Raw genomic sequence first — 19590 nt, forward strand, 5'->3', positions numbered from 1 at the left:
ACAGACAATGACGCCATGAAAGGCACAGGGGATGTCACTAAATGTAATTGTTGTGTAAATGTGAAGAAAGAAAAGTAGACAAAAAATATGACTTGCCCCCGGCAGGGACTGAACTTGCAACCTTTGAATAGTGCGTCCGACGCTTCGCCACTCAACTACGGTGGTGGTCATCCCTCTGTCCACTTGGGGCAGTAGAGTCAGTTGGCAAGATTACTGATGAAGATTTTCAGGCTGGTAATGCCAACCTAACCATGCAGTTTACTTCCACAAGTGGCACATACCTGTCTTATAAACACTCCATTTGCACCATTTCTTTCCTTGAATTGTACTTCAGCCAATCAACCCAATTACATACGATTTCACTAACTATATATCTTGCAGTTAGATATACATCTTATTTGTGCAGAAGGGACGTTGAATTGCATAGAAGACTAAAAAAACTTCACAGTTCCTAGAAGATTGATACATCGTTATGGAAAAACACTGTGAAGACCACTTATAACATAACCTTTTATAGTGTAGGACCGGTTACAATGCGGTCTTTTTCGACTCCCGTTTACCCTCCCATAGAAGCCCATGTATACGCATACCGCTTATTGTTAAGCCCCTTAAGATGAAAGACCGGTTATAATGCAGCTGCCGGAAAATTGTGCTAAATGCAGTAGCAAGTGCGCGTCTGAAAGGAGGCCCACTGGGTGCGCCGCTGGCGAGTGAGTGAAAGGTCGTTGTGGAGGAGGAGGGGACACGGAGTGAACTAACGAGAAGCGGAGGGAGGAAAAGGAAAAGACCGTGGCACGCTGCGCGAGCTTGGCAAGTAAAGGAGGGCAGTTAATTTCCCAGGAAGCCTTTGCACCGGTGCCAACGCGGCTACAGTACAGTGAGCTACAGTGTATTTTAGGCCGCTTGCTGCCGGCTGTGTGCGGCACAACATGGCACGTACGATCGTTTCCTTATCAACTACGCTTAGGAGTTTCCTGTCGAAAAAAGCATCGTCGTTTACCGAGCTTGCTACAGACATTGTGTCAGCTACCTAGTCCGGAAATTTGGAAGTTTTTGCAACTTTATCACGAGAGCTTTCGCATTTAAGAAGGCGCCTAATTTCTGCAGTCCTGTTGGGAGCACGGCGCAAAGCCTGCGGAAAGGGGGAATGGGAGAAAAGAGAAGGGAGAGAAAAAGCTTAGGTGAGTAGCAGCGCAGATGTCTTCAGCATGAACAGCAGTTCTGCAGCAAGGATAGAAGTAGCAAGGGTCCCGTTCTTAGCGACAGCCACCCACCACCACCACCACTTGAGTGCGATCTTTTCGACGCCAGATCTTCATGTCTTGGACAAGCTGCCTGCGGCAACATACCAAACGGCGGCCCATGCCACATCAGCATTAGTTGCATTTCAGTAACTGTCGCGTGCAACGAAACTCTTTGTAGTGGCTGCACTTGAAGGGAGAGGATAACGAGTGTGGCACATGTAGCACTCGGACGGTGGTTCCCGATTCGATGCTGATGTCTTGAAATCGGTTGCGCGCCCACGAAGTGAACGATTGGAGTCTTTCAGCGCGTGAAGATCGTGATTTGACGTACCATGTGATGCGCATAATCGAGGTGGTCTGCTTTCTGATGTTGTTTTCTTCCGTTAGATCCCCCACCCCCCTTTCATGTTCATTTCGTTGACAACGAGGTGAATTTTTTTATCGCTTTTTTTTAACTTTCGGAACTTTGAATGGTTCTAAGCACCACAAATCGCTTGCTTCGATCTTGGGACGCGTGAGGCTGCATGCTCAACACATTTGACGTGACTGCGGCCCTCGAAAAAGGTTGCTTTGGTTATAGTGCAGTACCGCTTAGAGTGCGAATTTTCGTGACTAACGTTATAAGAGGTCTATACTGCTTTTTCACTGCTGCAACTAGTGCAAGTTATGACCATTTGACATTAGCGAACTGTAGTTCTGTGTTGCATATGCAACAATGACCGCTTTCATATAGAGCACATGTGCGGGAATTTCGCCCCGTGCACTACGTAAAAACGCAACATTCTTGCACATGCAGCGCTGTTGCAGATGCAACATACGCAGTACTAAAGCTACCTTTTGTCTTGCTCATTAAATATTGCAATGCAAAGAAAGGAATGTAAAAAAAAACCTGGAAGAAACTCAAATGTGCTGCCCCTCCCCCTCAAATTCTTATGTTGTTCGAACCCACATACAAACACACGTGTACATACACAAGCGGTGATCAGAGCCTCCACTTTACCCCCAAAATGTTTCCAGCTACATTTCTGCATAGAAAGACATAACGACAGACGCACTGAGGTAGTGTTCCACAGCTTGGAAAATTTATTCACTCGAAGCAGAACTAGTGTCCAGCACTGCCTCAAAGGGGATTTTTTTTTTCCACAAATACCGGGCATCATACAATTTCATTCCAGGTAAGAAAAAAAAGAAAACAACCTTTGTACATGGTACACAGAGCGAAAAATGTAGCAAAGAGGAACAGCAAAAGGTATTTCACAAACATTGCAAAAACGACCACATGAAGTCGAGGCAAATGTGTGTGAGAAAGACCGAAAATGGCCGTAAGTTTGAGAAATATCTGTAGGCATCTCAACTACAAGATGATTATAATGTACAGTGCCGCGCAAAGCATAATGTCTACCGCCACTGCATCTGTGTGTGCCACAAAGGTGGGAAAATTAGATGCACTTCAAAATGACGTGCATTTTTTGTGGGCTGTTTTTTTGTTTTCAATGTGCTTTTTGTTTTCTGCATCTTTAGAAATAATGCAGAGAACAAAAAAGAAGGTACCTGTATAGTATTTTGTTTAGTGTTGCTGCTTTGCAGCAAAGTTTGCAAGAAGTTGAAATCAGTGACAAAAATGTTGCAAGGTATGTACACAGCAAATGTTAGGCAGTGTAGCTGCATGCAGATTCACATGAAGGAAGCTTAAATGTAAAAAGGTTTATGAATACTGCCCTCTTTCTTTTAAACTTTAAATTTACTATACGAAGTGGCACATCGCTCAAACACGTAAATCCTGCATGAATCTACGAGGTGAAGGGAGTTTTGACAAAGGCATGATGCTAGGAGATTATGCGAAAGTCGCTCAAAGCTTCAGAAAAAAAATGATACAAATTAAAAGAAAACACTTTGAAGAGAAGAAATGCATCCTTGTCCGGCGATCAAACGTGATGCAATCGCCCTTCGGGAATTTACTCTATGAACTAAACTAAATGGAAGCCAGCAAGACAAAGGGTAATTAATGACAGCTCAATGCACTGGAGTGTGGGTCAAAAAAGTTGAGAGGGATTCACAAATCGGAAATCCCGCATCTTCCAGAATGCAGGGTGGAACTGCAGATGTGACCCGAACCTCAATTTCTCGCAGATGTTTTGACCATTTCGAATCTATAGCTGTACCTGTTTCAAGAGTTTGCACCAACATGAATGAGTACAACTGTTGCTTGAAATTGCTAAAGTTCTTCTGGCTTCACTTACCGGTAATCAAAAAGCTGTGGCCGTTATGCAATTTGAAAAGTGTGCAATCGTGCCAGTAATGTCTCGTGTTTTATCTGCCAGTTGGCGTTACCAGTTGTCAATGAAAGCGATACTCGAAATCTTCAATGACTTACAACAACGACTTCAATAGCTTCCAACTTTTTCCCCGGATGTATTGGCTAGATATCTGAAGTAAACCTTAAGGATAACATATTTACTTAAATTAACCATTAAAAAAATTTTACACACACAAAAAAGGAATCTTAACTTTCACAGTAAGAGCTTCACACTTGGAGTGTTATAAGCAATGCCTCGTCAAAAGAATGGCCCAAAGCATTCGTTATTTGTATTGCTTGCTGACCAAGTACTTTTTGCACATGTGAACTGCATAGACGTAAAGTTAAGCTACACTTATTAACACCACGTTGTTCTAAGATGGGCTTCAGTGGATGTTTAAATTTAACTGTCACTTAAGATCGGGACAAGTAGTTTTGATTTTTGATCGCAAGACAAATTGTCTTGACTACACGAAGCCTGCCAACGTTGGAACTTCAAGAGCTCGTTTAGGTTCTCACTGCACAGTCCGGAAACCTCCCACTATGAATCTATTTTCATTAATGCAATTCAGTTGAGCTCTCAAATGTAGGAAGCTCTGCAGAGCAACTCATTTTTTTTCTTCCCCATACCTCATATCTGAGGTTATACGTGCCAAAACCCCGACATTGTTATGAGGGACGCCACAGTAGAGGGCTCCATAAATTGGGACCATCTAGCACTTCTGTATTGACATCACACAGTACAGGGGCCTCTACCTACTTGCCTCCATCAAAATGCGTCCGCCGCAGCCGAGATCGAACCCGTGATTTTGGGACAGCAGCCGAGCGCCCTAACCGCTAGACTACTCCACTATACCTTCAAAAGCATTAAATTTTTATGCAGTGACGTATGTAGGAAAGCTAACTTAATAGTACGATAGTTTAACTGGTTTACAGTTCGGGCTAGGCTAATGAAAATGGCAGTAGTTTCGAGTGACCCAACCGAGGCAGTGTAAATACTGAGCGGCTTTTGACTTACTGCTGTGCTTCAGATTTTTCAGGAATCACTCTAGGACGTGCAGGTCTTCAACGAGAGGGGAGGGGGAGAGGGGGGCTTGTAAGAACAGACAAAAGTGCATACGTGCGCACGTCATACATAAATGCCACACACACAATCTATACATTCAGTGGCCCCCATTGACACACGCAAATAAGCAGACACCACTGCATGCTGCATTACGCCCGCATGTAGTACACTTCGCACAGATTCCAACAACACGTAAATGCACGGAGGGGCACACCGAACTGTGGCCAAAATCACCGGGCATCTTTCAAAGTACAATCTTCGCTGAAAATTGTGAAGCTGCTGTGCTGGTGACCAGGGCCATTTGTGTAGTTTAATGCTCCAAACAACCCCGCGGTTGTGAGAAGGGTTGTTGTGGAGGGGATCTGAAATATTTAACTTTCCTTTCATCTTTTGCAGCGTGCACCGAAAGCACACAGTGCAAGAACACTTACGAGTCTTGGCACACTCTAATTGTAGCCACCACAGCAGCTAAGAATCGAACTGGAGCGGAAATCACAGGCGTTGAAAGGACAGTAAGGACATATGGTGCACTGTTCTAAATCTCTGCATCACAAGCAGCAGCTCCAAAATTTGTCTCAAGGACTCCATAGAAAGTCCTTTTGTGTCACCATCACACTTACATGTGTTGTGACACAAATAAAGAAGAAAAAAAAAGCATCCATGAGCACTACGCCACAAGTTTGCACATCTGTTCAAGGTATGCAAAAAGAAAGACTACTCTTTCATACTCTTCAGTTTCTCACTACACAAACGCATCAGCACACCTGTGCAGTTGATGGTTCCAACAAATCTCTACCACATAATAGAGTTCACAGACAACACACTACAATTCGCTTCACAACGCCATGACGTAGAATAAGCACATCATATGACACACAACACACATACTTTGTGCACGCTCTCAAAGCCATGTGCCTCAAGGACATCAACTGTCAAGCAAATGCGACAAAGCATAGATTGCCTCTTTTCCCAGCCATATTTCAAAGACACGTACTATATTCTACACAGTCAAAAACAGAGTATGTTGGAGGGGTGGGGGGAGTGTTCTATAACTCTATCGCAGCCCCTAGGATCAATAACGAACATTAACCGAACTGAATATCAACTCAAAAACAGGTTTGAGAAGAACATGCAAGCAATGTGCCATATACCAGAAAGCCACAGGGAAATCTTTATCATTACAGGTGCCTGGCACACAAACCAAGAAAATAAGCCTGCTAAAGGTGTTGACATAAATGAGGTACTAGATGAAAAACGTTTAAACATGAAAGTCCAACAAAACGTTTCCCAACTTGCAACAGGCTCCTTCACTAGATACGTGCAGTTTTAGAGTACATGACAAAATGCTTCATACATATAATCCCAAACGATCAAAGAAACTGTATGCAGAAGTACATGTCCTAAGTAGACCTCAGAGCTGAGAAAATAAAGCATCCATTGTTTGGAAATGATTTTGAAGCATTGGAACTCAATAAAAAAAGAAAACAATGGTAAGAGGTTCCATCGACACTTAACTTTGAGGCTGCTGTGCATTATTTAGCGTAAGCTAACTTTTCTTGCCATGCTAATGCAAAACGGTGTCAAGCTCCAAGCAAAAAGGAAAAGAATATACAGTGCTTTACATGTGAAGCATGTACAGCACCTTTAAAGCAAAAAAGCATCAGCGCACATGATCACTACTACAAGAATTTATGCAAGAGGGCACAGAGTGGTGCACTTGCTCAATGGAAGGCTAGCAAACCTGGCATCCGACGAGTGTGACTAGACGTGCAATGCGTGCACTGAATATATAGTTGGTGAGTAACAGCACAAGAGTAAATCACAAAGGAAAAGAAATAGTCATGCCAAAACAGATTTCTTTTCCCTAAACATTGCTCGAAACATTACAGCGGGCATAATCACATACCATTTTTCATACATACACAACACATTACACTGGCAATACACGACTAACACGCCATACGTATAAAACGATTGCTTCGCAAGGTCACTGGAAAGTAGTAAAAAAAAATTTACTCACAACCGTCACTTCCGCATGCTTTCAAGGCATGCATCACGAGTGAGCCTACAAAGCACTGTAGAGTGCTAAGGACCAGAGACTAGATTAGAAAACGCTCACTCCACATTGTTAGGAAATAGTTACAGCACTATTGCAATGCAAATGGGAATGCCAAAACGTAGCATGAAAGAAAATAAATGGCTGAATATTTGTCTGGCTAAGTTATGCACAAAGAGCGTCAGGCTCGTTCCACCTTGCTGCTGCAAAGGAACCCAATATTGCAGACCACGAAATTGCGAGGCGGTGTATAAAGAGCACGGGTCACTTTGGGGCTAGCCGAAATGCACAGGACTATGGCAGAATCACCAGTCGTGCACATTTTTTTACTCCATCTAAAAAAAAATTTGCGAAGCTGGCAGTGTAGGTGTATGACATCCCCGCACACTTCTGCCAGAGGCGTCTGCACAGAGAGCCGAGCACCATGAAACGTTGTTGGTCAGTGATCACTCACACCCAAAGAACGCTACCTTAGCACGGCTACTACTTCGATTGAGAGACGACACTGTCCTCACCTTGCGAAATCGAGGCAGATTGCCAAGTAACACCCTAGAGTACCCAAGGTAGCAGGGAATTTAAGTAGTAGTCTCATCACCAGAACTCTGGGACTAGGTTATTGTATGTCGGCCACAAGAGGCAGCTTTCGTGCTGGCTAGTTTTAATTAAAGCGGAAACTGAATGCTCAAATATTCGCTGCTACTTGGGTAGTAGCAGACAGTAGACATGCGGTATTTATAGCAAACGAGTGAGGAGCCCTTACACGAGGGATTCGGCACAGGAGATGAATAAGTTGCACTGAAGTTGCGATGGCCACATTACGCAGCACGTGCACATAAACATGCCAGCTGAGAAGGCTGTACAAGGCACCAAAGCAGAGCACAATGCTAACTCTGTAGATGTTTGCTGCACTAATGAAAAGTGGCAAGTTTTGCCACCCACTCTTGCTGTGCGTGTGGCACGCGATAGATGTTCTTTGCCGAGGCCGTTTGGGGCAGTTATTTGTGCATCAGTGTATTCAATGTAGTTGAAAGACTTTTATATAAAATAAAAGAGATAGGCAAAACTGAAGGGGGAATTAGTTTTATCTGTGCACTTCACCACAGGCACAATCATCTCCACGCAGAATTAAGAACAAGCTGAGCGCTCTGCCAGAAATACATACTTTCACAGATAAAAGAAGTAGGTTGAAATGTGCAACAAGTAAGCATTCTAGAAAGATAAAAAGCAGAACAAAAGTTCAACAAGATGCTAACAAGATAATGAATGCTCACAATAAACATTAGCCAATTTTCTTTTTCCTTGTTCCAGCGATTTTTCAAGTCTGCACATACATCCTTTGATACAGGTGACGGTGAACCGACTCCTGCCAGCAGCACCAACTTTTTCCAATGTTATGCTAGATCCAGCCAATTTACGAGCTATTCAATGGTAGTGATGCGTATCTACCCAATAGTACCAGATTATTGTACACAAACTTCAAGTTGATTCCCATGAAGAATAGTTTTTTGGGAATATTCATTAGGCTTACTAAGGTATCCACTAGTTCTAGGTTCCAGCAGAGTGCAGATCCCGCTCCAGTAGAGAATTTGGAAATAGAGGTAGCAACAGTGTTTAGCAGTGAACCATTTAATAAACAGTGCCTCTCTCCAGTAAAACATATTAACACCAAACTAGTGAAGCATAATCTTCAAAACACGTGCATTTTTTATAAAATGTATGTAAATAATTTTGATGTTAGTGACACAGAGAAATCGGGCACGATATAAATCTTATATGTCACGTTTAATCACTTTCAGCTTTTTATTTACTTTTAGACTTGGTGCAAGTCCATAATGCTCTGCGGAATTATTGAAGAAATCGAACGAGACAAGCAAGTGGAGAGAGCTTGTGCTACCTTATCCGTTTGCCCACCTCCTCGGCTACCTTTTGTGCTGCTGCCAAAGCATTATTACACTTGCTAAGGTTTACTAGGAGTAGCAGTCTCAATTTTTAGACAAGATTTCCTTCAGACAACTTTTTACTTACTTGTGCAACCTTCAGTGAAGTACTACAAGTTTCAAATGTTTTAGCAGAACATTTTGCAAAACTGGCAGAACTGGTCATTAAAGACCTTCCTAATGAGACTGGCACAACAGCACAAAAAGCAAAAGTGATGGGCCTACACGCAAAGATTCTGCATCCTCCTCCCTATCTATCTCTTTGCTTGTACCAGTGACTCTGCCATTACATCACCATTTCATTTAGCGCTCTGCATACTCACACCAGCTAGACACAAACTGGAAATCTTTCGTCTAAAAGCCCTTTTCTTGCAACAATCAACGGCACCTTTCACACCACGAGCAAAAAAAATGGTCCTGCCACACAGTCACATGGACGAAAGCTTCACGAGAGGACATTTTTTCATGCTCCTGGGACTACACGTTCACTGCTCACAGATTTGATATTAAGTCGTCATCATCGTTTCTCCTCAGGCACAGCGGGAGCAGTGGTGAGTCTACTGATCATAAACACGAAGGTCACACAAGTCACTCTGGCCACACGCTGCTGGAAGACAAAAAAAAATGGTTACAACTGTCTCAGCTGCTGTCATAAGCTGTGCTCGATACAATCAGTGCAACTTCATTTGGTGCTGAAGTGACGAGAAATGGGGCGATTCTGGGTTGAAAAAAATAGGCTCTAAATATCTAGCTGTGCCAAATTATGTGGCTGCAATTAATGCAGGTGCATTTTCCCGTAACTGAACTGTAGGGCTTCGCGTTGTTCTTATATCTTGACCGAGAAATGCCAAAGACGATGAAAAGAGCTTACTGCAGAAAAAGCAGGGATAAACTGGCCAAACATTTCATGCTGCCCAGTGGCCATAATGGTGCGAGTAAAACCAGTGCCCCAATTCACTGCGTTCAAACTGCAGCTACGAGCGTACATCTTCCAAACATCATTAGTGATGTTTATGCGATTCACGCCCATAATGAATTTGGAACACGGGGAATATCTGCACTTATGCACTGAACACAGTCTTCATCGACAGGAGTGTTATCACAAATACTAATTATAAAGTTTGTACGTGTTGTCGGAGGCATGGCAGTGGTGACACTGCCGTTATATTTCTCGGTACATTTGCGTAATACTGTGCTTGAATTATTTGTGTCATGCAAGTTTTGATAGCTTGCTCTGGCTATACTAATACCACCGTTAAATAATGCACTCTCTGCTCCAGTAATTTGTGAAAATCCTGGAGATGAAAATTACTCGCTACTGACTGATGATAATGAGCTGTTGTTTTTTTGATGGGATGAAAGATGCAGTAAAGACGGCTACGAGCAATACGTACTATACAATTTCTGCAAAAATGCAGATGTGGGCTCATGTTCGTCTTATACGAGTGCTGCAATTTCAAGATGCTTTAGCATCTCTCAACTTTCCTTTGTCAATTCTTTCTCTACCCTCCATTGCAATGCTCAACCCTTAGACTAAAGTGACATGGTTTTATCGACATCATAAGACCCCATCACAATCTAGCTATCAATGCTTCTGAATCCTAATGGATGACTAACCCATGTTAGGCCTGCTATTCCCAAAACGATATGCAAATAGATCATTTAAGGAGGCCAGATAGATCTATTCTCGCTCACTTCTGAAAAGCTAAGGCGTCTACAGCAGTTGACAAGATGATCAGCACGATGACATAGTAAGGAACAGTGACCAGAAAAGTGCATAGATGATCTTCATCACTCCATCATGAAGAACAAAATCCTTAACAGAGTGTAATGCTCACTGCTTAATGCTGCAACACGACGACAAAGTAAAGCTGTGCACCGGTTATCAAAGGCGAGCTTATTTTAGGGTGTTTGCGCGGCGAACTGAAGGAACTATGGAATGTAACAGCAAATATCGCAAAGTTTAAAAACAAGATGTGTTGATAACAAAAATAAGCATGTGCTGTACATAACTTGTTGGGTGGCAAAAAGTACAAGGGTGGTAGCATAGTTGAGACTTGACGACCGTTCAAGATACGCTTACATTTAAGAGACTGTGTGTGCCAAGGCACCAGGTGCACCAACACGTGCGGTCGACGAAATTTCTGGAACTGTGCCAAGCTTGCCAACACATTGTTGAATGACAATATGGCACAGGATGCTGATGCAACACTGAATGCAGTCATGGCATCGGCTGTCACTGTGGCATTGGAGGCCTGTCGCTGAGTAACACGTAATGCCACAGAAAACGTCACAGAAAGTGATAGTGTGCTCAGAGGCGATCAGCCGAGAATAGTACTGCACTAGGCAACACACACCACCGCATCTATGGAGCAGAAGTCTGTTACAGGATTATGAATGTACCATTCGCACAGCCTCGTTGAGATTTTCCTTATTCTCCTCTCTGTGGATATAAGGGTGTGAGGGATATAAACAATGCAGCCCAGTTGTGCTGTAAGGCTAATGTGTATAATGAGGTGCCAAAGTAAAAAAAAATTTACCCCAATAGCAAATAAATCTCCACGGCTCTGCAACAAGTTAGGCAAATGCGAAGTGTCTTATCGAGAATCTTAACAAACGAAGCACTATAAGTTGTTATGCCACATTTATTTAGCATTAAAAATGTGAAAAGAATGAAAGAACATTCTGCCATCTGCCATTAACCCATAGGCAAAGTGCCTCCCGACTATTATTGGCCTGTTTACGCTAAAGCACTTTCTGCCATTCATTCACACTAAACCTCATGACCTCACACGCATCTTTTTAACCTGATCACGGCAAATGAATTGAGTGACAGTTGTGCCAACTCGGTGAAACAATCCCCTTGTGGCACAAAAGACTAAAGTAAGGTACATGAACACACTTATGTTCATGTACTAACGGGACGCGCATGCAGCAAACAGTACAAGCGTCATCTTAAATGTCAGCAAATGCTCAAATTGTTCAACAGTACCAATGGACGCAGGCTTGAAAGCACCATTCTGGTAATTAAGCCAACATTAAAGCACTTCCAGTCATTGAAACAATTTACTAACAATACCAAGTAAGAGGATGCCTAACGAAACAGTATTGTCATAATCAAGCTTTAAACTTGCACCCTAAATTACAAACGTAAAGTGTATAAAGACAAGAACGAGAAATCAAAGAATGTGAAGATTTGAATCAATAAACTTGAATAGAAAAATTGTAGTACAGGCTATTAATTTATTCAATAAATTAGCAGGTGTTCCTGCTCGTAACAAGCACATCAGTATTTGAACACAGCTTAGAGAAGAAATAAAGAAAAGGTAAAAACATGAGGCATTACGAAGTTTAGTATAAGCTAGCTTTGAAATAAGAAACATACGTCTCACTGATCACACTATCAGGTAATGAAGCTAGTTTGATCAAAGACATTAGTAAACGTGATTCAACAGCTCACCGGTATCATGCGTAGCGTACTCCCGTGCTCTCAGAAATGATTAGCATCTATTCTTGACCACTAAGTGAAAGGAAAGCCTTTTCAAACTAAGATAAACATCAGGCAGCCATTAAATATGCCGCTTCTTGTTTTCTTCCCCACTTGCCAGAACTGATTCACATGAAATTGCTTTGAGAGAGAGACAATGGGGATGGTTCACAGTTCGTGCATTCCTACAAAACAATATCACTCTGTACACATTGCATGCGCAAGACACGCCTGTCTAACAAATAGATGAGTGACAGCGGATGATCATGGAATGTGCTTGAAACCGCTCTCAAATCACTCTTCAACCTAGGAGCAGGTTGCTTTTAAAGGCTAGCATCACTGTGGATTTCACACCTAGATTGTGTCAGAACATCTCACAAGGCAGTTATTTGTCAGAGAAGAAAAAATACGGATGCAGCAGTTACTCTTGGGTCAACTGGGCATCACTAAGGTGTGAAGGTGTTGGGGGAAACAGTGTCCTATAGCGAAGTGCAACCTAACGCACTTTCCAATGTTGGAAGTAATGTGAATGTTCGTAGCACCCAATTTGAGAAACTCCGTGTTCCATTAAGGAATACCAGATTTATCTGATCTCACTGTTGCACCAATGTGGGCTTGAAAAAGCAGTGCACAAAATGTGAGAATGCCGACTTAAGTTTTGCTGACGGCGAGAGCACCGCCAAGACCCTACAGTCTTCTTCGCACCAAGTGCTCCCAAGACAGCAGCATAAAATGATGCTGAAAAAAGTCTTGGGCCAAGCACAGGAAAGGCTGGCAGCGCTAGCCTCACGGCTCGGAGGAGGTGCCAATGACCGTGGCGAATGACGTAGAGTTTGCACGTTCTAGCACGGGACACTCCAGTACTGCAGCGCCGACGCTGCTTCGTCGAAGCATCATGGCAGTGACGAGCATCCACTTGTTGTGCCGGGGGTCGTAGCGCTCAACAGTGTTGAGGCTTGAGCTGCCGTCGTTGCCGCCGACGGCGTAGAGGTAGCCGTCGGCTTGGACCACCTCGTGTGTCGTTCTGCGCGAACGAGACCGCATTCTATCAGGACGACTCTCGACTATTTAAGATTGGGTGGCTGTTCGAATCAGCAATTTGCTTTCATTTTTTAGCTTATCAAGCTTATCATTTGAGGAACTGTATCAAGGAGGTGGGAAGTGGACCCTTGAGTTAGGCAAGTTATATATGCGATGAATAAAAGCAAAAAATGAAAAAAAAAACGTTAGGGGGAAATCGCGCTTTGAATAGCTGCACCTACCAATAACGAATGATTAAGGTTCTGTTATCTATCCATAAAAGCTGGCAGCCGGCATAACTTGAAAGAAGCAACAAAACTAAGTGAATTATTTACAAGATCAAATTATCAAAGTAATGAACATGCCACAAGAAAACTGCCTTAACATAACAAACCGTAGAGTTATTCAGTAACTTCCCATTGTTAAGAAGCTTCAAAGAAATATAAACTTCGTCCATTTCAATGGCTTTGAAGTAGAAAAATAAATGTAAAGTCATATTACAGCTCCTACACATGCCTGAAATTCAATTTGCACCTAACCTCTCTTAAGAACATATAAAAGACAGTTAAATTGGTCTAGTTGGTACGAACTCGCCATAGCAGATAGCTGTTTATTGCAAACTCTCATTACATACTATAGAACTCCAATCTAACGAGCTGGTGAGAAAGAGATGAAATCATTATACTTTATTTGCAGAATGGAACTTTTTTTTTCTTTTGACACAGTTTTAACTGTTACCCTTCCCATACAGACATTTACCACTCCCTAAGGACCTAAGCTGAGCCTTTGGCATTTCGCATTTATTGAATGAATCTGCAACAATTGAAATAATAAAACTTCGTACAAAAAATGTACACAAGTCCAAGCAAGGGCCTTAAGTCAAAGTCTACCTTAAAAGCGAGAGTAATCATTAAACATTTCACAGCATTACTATGTAGATGCTGGGTGACACTTTGTGTGCCAACTTTGTCAATGCTTTTTCCTCCTCAAGGAGGTCTGCAGCCAGCAAAAACAATGCAAAATATGCAATGTTGCATCAATGTTGTTAGTGCACTGTTTTGAGGGGCACACAACCATCCAAAGGAAAGGTTTCACTTTTCATTATATCATTAGTTTTCAGCTCAACCCCATGTGCATAATGCAAGTACAGTAGACTCTGATTAAACGTAACCTGAATTGTGCAGGAAAATATGTTCTTTTTAACAGGAGTTCTGTTTACTGAGAGATGGCCATGGGTGCACAATACAAGAAGGAAACCAATCTTGTCGGAAGCATCTGTTTTATTTAAGCAGCAGTTCAGCTTAACAAATGTTCATTCGCTGAGTCTATTGTAATAATAATAATAGTAATATCTAAAGTTGAAAAATTGAGAACCATGGTATGATTATGAGAGATGACGTGGTGAAGGGCTCTGGCAATTTAGCCCATCTTGTGTTCTCTAATATGCCCTGACATAGCACAGTACACGGGCCTCTACCACTTCGCGTCTATCGAAAGGCCACCACCGTGGCCGATAATGTAAGTCTGGAGGCAACATTCATCACGTCAAGAATAAATTAAGGTTTCCTTTTATGAAAAATCATTGAAGACATAAAGCAAGTACGCAAAAAGCAAGGGTGCTCCACTTGCCTGCGCGAGTGCATGGAGCCGACGTGGTCCCACATGTTGGCGGTCAGGTCGAAGCGCTCGGCGCTGCTGAGGCAGAGGCTGCCGTCGTTCCCACCGACGGCGTAGAGGGACCGATCGAGGACGGCCACGCCGCAGCTGTTGCGCCGGCTGTGCATCGACGGCAGCAGCCGCCAGCGGCCCTCCCGCGGGTCCAGACGCTCCACGGACGACTGGTAGTTGGCCCCGTCGTGACCTCCAACGGCGTACAGGCAGTCCTCTGAAAGCACAGATCGCCAATGGACGAATAGGCACACCTGACTGATATGTTCCGTATGCATTACAATAATTCCATATGGCGCCTCTAAGACCCGTATTTACAAACCAACTTTGTCTTTACCCTACCTTTTTCTCAAGTCTCTGTATTCTCTACATGTGTTATAAGGGCTCAAAAATGATAACAGGCTAAAAGAAAAGAATAATATTGGTTCATACATACTGGCCTACTTTGCTCACCATGCGCAACACAGGCTTAAAACCGATAAGGAAAACTCAAGGTAAGAATGAGCTTGGTTTGTGGATCTTCATACACTTCATAAAATGACATGAAAACCACATGGCCTTTTTGATCTGTTTATTGCTCTGCCCTGTTTGGTGCAAGAGTGTTTGAATGACTTGGAGAGGGCACAAGCTGCCTTTCTTTTTTTTAATTAGAGATATAAAATCTACTTTGAACTTATGTGGAGCAATAAAAGCTGCTCTGCAGAAACAGAAATAGTGGACCACAACCCTGCCCAACTTGTTTCCTTCACATATACTTTCGCATTCATTTCTCGCTCACCATGTTTTGTGGCACTGTGGTGGTAAAGCCAATGGCCGACACTATCAATCTTACTCCTTGGAAAAAGCAATAGTGCCCATGATCATGTACGCAAGCCAAAGCATGGTGGTTTGCTTTTACTGCTCAAGGACGACAGCTCTTGGCTTTTGATATCACTAGTTCTGACATATGTGATGAATTGAACATTAACGATGACCAATATATTATCCTCTATACCTTCCTTGGCTTCACTGGGTTTTAATTTCATTGAGTCATGCCTAACAATGCAATGAGCCTTTGATCCACTTTTTTCTTTTTTTGTTCATAGCGAGGGTCCCCTTCCAGCCCACTTGATGCCTTTAGGTAGTAAGCGAGGGTTCAGTGAGAAAGCTGCCAGCTCGTACAAAAGATCATATGCTGCGTCACGCCAGCTAGCTAACACTCACCAGGGTGACATACGCAGAAATGCCCTATAAAGTGTACACGAAAGTGACTGCCATGCCAGCCCAATCAGTAGTGCATCGGATACATTATCCGAAGGTTGCAGGTCCAGTCCTTACTGATGGAAAAGTGACGAATTGTGACTGGTGTGATTTCAATGAAAAATTTACCACTCTGAACAAAAAACATTATCAGTTACATCAGCCATATACATGATTTCGGTTTTCCATTAATTCCGATGCTACAGCCCTTGCACTTGCAATTGTTCCAGTAACGTTATCATACAGAATAGCTGAAGTACTTGTAAGATGTCACTAGCCATATATCTGGCTTTGGTCACTGAAGCTGCACAAAAATCGCTAAGGAAAGTCGTACCTGTAATCTTGGAGCTCTAGATCTAGCACCTTTTTTTTTTCCTTCACACCGACGTGCCAAAGTACACTATCTTTACCATACAATGAACATTTGGAATTTTTAGTCGAATACATTAGGTTCCTGGCTGCTATATTAGTGTTCAATTAATATAGAAAAATATTGGTTTAAATAAGCAATCTCATTCACCAGTTTTGCTTGTGTTTGCCAGCCCGTGTTCCTTGTTTGAATTACCCGTTTGTCAGTCCTAGTCTTGTGTTTGGTCATATGCTCATGCTTTTTTCCTTATTTTAGCTCTAGTTTTTTATGAATGCATTGGGTATAAGTGAATTCAATAAATGAATGAATGAATGAAACAGTTCGTGTATGAATAGCTGACCCACCAAGGACAGCAAGGCGGCAGTATCGGCGACGGTACTCCATGGCAGCCACAGAGGTCCAGGCACCGACGAGCGGGTCAAACTGTTCGACACTGCTCAAGCAAGAGGTCCCGTCATAGCCACCAGCCACATAGATGAGGCCACGCAGGGCTCCCACTCCCAGGCAGCTGCGTCGGCTGCCCAATCCCGGGAGCAACGACCACGTGTTGCGCACGGGGTCGTAGCACTCCACCGATGACAGGTCCCGCGTGCCATCGAAGCTGCGAAACCGGAAAATGGCAGAGTTGGAAAATACCACTCCTAAATAAAGTTACACATTCCAGATTTTGTTAAGATAGTAGAAACTTTTTTTTTTTAATTGGCAGCGAAAGCTGTTATGAGATCACAGCAGTGCTGCAGCTGTCCACTGCTGCCAGTGTCTTTAACTGCTATGCCGTGAAATGAGAAAGTACGAAGTTAGAAAAAAATATTCCTGATTGGATTGAACCCAGGCCCCCTGTGTGGTAGTCAAGTATTCTTTACCACTGAGTCAAGACAGTGCTTCAGGTTTCTTTGCAAAAAGACCACATACAGGCATCATATCAGGCAAGGAATTGCGTTAACATATACAACCTGGCATAGGTGAATAGTATTGCGAATAGTAAAATAACGACCAGGTGTCACAGAAAGCTGATTGCACAATGAGTGTGAGGCTTAAAGCTTCCCACCCACTACAAGATGCTCAGTCATAATTCTTTATAATCATGAGCCACATGCAGGATTAACAAACTGCACATAATGCCTTACAGATGTGTCGCGGGCATCTCGTTTGTCTGCAGAAATATGAAGAATGGCATCGATGGTGCTTCCCTACTTTGCAAAAACAATGATTTATCGCGTAGTGGACACCTCACATGTGTACCTGTATTAGTTGCACAAAGAGAGTTTTCAATGGGCTTTAAACAGGCCGCTCTTCCAGGTTTCCCTGTGACTGGGCTACGTGTTCTGCGCAAGCATGGTGTTCTTTCTTAGTTCGAGCTAACATGTACCCCTTTCATGTCAACTAAATCACACAGCAAGAAGTTTTACTCAACCATTTCTTTTTGACTGCTAGCAATATGCCTACATGTTGAAGTAGAACAAACTTGAAGTCGAAGGCAATCAAAAGTACACATTGTGAGTGAATGCCAATAATCACGGTGTAGTGCAAAGAAGCAAGGACCCAGAAACACACAACATTCCTGTGTCTTTGATAGGTGTCCTTGCACTACACTATGATTATTAGTAAGCACCAATTAGCCAGAGGACGAGTCCTTCAACATCACAAGTGCTTGCACGTGCAGTTGAACGCGACTATATTGAGCTTGAGTAAACTAAATTATTCGTTATAACAAACATTTTTTTAATACTGCAATGTTTGGAAATGAATGCATAGAACTGTGGCTACATCTAATAAAAATTGAACACTTGATATACTGACTGTCAGGCAACATGAAAAGCATAAGAAGTTCGCATTGCTTTAGAAATTTTCGGATTTTTTTTCAATGGAAAGAAATTTTTCCACAAGAATTTTTTCAGAGCGAGTGGTGGCATTAGAAGGGCATCGTGCAGAACGCGCATGAATACCGCTTGCCACCGTGCGTTCTCTCCCGCGATTCTTCGTTGTTGCATGGCCAGTCCATCGTGCTGGTTTGTCATTCTCTTCTCTTGATTTGTTAACAAGATATATGTTGCGAAGCTGAAGAATTGTCTGTCTTCCACAAAGCTAGAGAAAACCAGTACAGTCAAACGTGGAAAACACAGAAACCTTACATAGTAGCTTCATATGGCATCCCTAGAAACACACTGCGCATAATATTGGAAAACGTGGCCGACATAAGAGCCAAGGCAGAGTGCATGCTTCTGGTTCAAGACGAGTATGCGCAGCTGCGCTCGAAGGCTTCAAGGCACTATACTCATCAATGCCAATTTTCGCTCGTGCAATCAGCCTCTGCATATTACCCCCCATTTTCATTAACAAACCTAAAGAAAAGTATATTTCTGTGAAGTGGTGTTTATTACATTAGCGTGAAGTGCAGTGTAACCATCTGACATACTGATATTCCTCCAAAAAATGCAATAATTTCATGAAAAGTTGTCAACCAAATTATTCGATATATCCAACTAATCCTAATTCTTTGTGGGTTTGATATATGCAACTTTTATTGCACTGTCGAGCATTTTGAGTGTGCCGAGTTAAAACAGCCATAAGAACAAGCTTAGGCCATACCACATCGGAGATAACCACAATACACCATTTTAGAATGGAGCGTCTCCATATAAATCACCATGACAAGGTTTTCGACTTTGTTACTCAATTCTATATACGGAATTGAAATTGTTGAAATCTTGTCAAAATTGGTTATAGTAGTGTGCCAGCTCCAAGTCAGAAATACATTCAATTGGTACTACAGAAACAGACCGTTGACATGCGCTGGTTATGTTATAGAAAAGAAATGCAAAGTGTTTGAACAACTTCTTTTCCTAAAAACAAATGTTGTCAACCCTGGCGCAGGTATCGCCAACTTCCAACAACAAGCCTTGAGGCAATAGGCTATGTTTGGCGTGCTGGAAGCATGCAGAAGGTCAAAAAAGGTCAACCCTGGGAAGGTCTCACAACTTCCAAGCCTTACTGCAAGTGCCAACGCCGTGCCACACGCTAAGTACGTGACTATGCATTGTCCAAAAGAGATAAAGGCTCTTTCTACAGTTGCTGAGGGTTGCCACCCAGGAATGCAAAAATGTAAATGCAGAGTGGACAGGATGCATGGGTAAATGGAAAGAGGGCAGCGTGCAAGAAAGCTGCAATCGACAAAGATGCGATAAGCTAACAGCTAGGAAACAATAA

The 19590-nt window shown here is 42.7% G+C and overlaps 1 protein-coding gene across 3 annotated transcripts in view; it reads right to left on the bottom strand.

The window, feature by feature from the left end:
- Positions 1–2304: 2304 nt before the first annotated feature.
- LOC119171525 (kelch-like protein 17) overlaps positions 2305–19590 on the bottom strand; it is a 50823-nt gene continuing 33537 nt past the window's right edge. For all 3 annotated transcript variants that reach the window (XM_075890265.1, XM_075890264.1, XM_075890266.1), the window contains 3 exons: positions 16728–16984; positions 14736–14991; positions 2305–13110 (listed from right to left, as the gene is read on the bottom strand). In XM_075890265.1, the coding sequence (XP_075746380.1) occupies positions 12873–13110; positions 14736–14991; positions 16728–16984 (751 nt within the window). In that variant the 3' untranslated portion in view covers positions 2305–12872. The remainder of the gene's footprint in view (positions 13111–14735; positions 14992–16727; positions 16985–19590) is intronic.

This window comes from Rhipicephalus microplus, chromosome 3 (assembly GCF_043290135.1).
Source record: "Rhipicephalus microplus isolate Deutch F79 chromosome 3, USDA_Rmic, whole genome shotgun sequence".
In the NCBI taxonomy this organism is placed as follows: domain Eukaryota; kingdom Metazoa; phylum Arthropoda; class Arachnida; order Ixodida; family Ixodidae; genus Rhipicephalus; species Rhipicephalus microplus.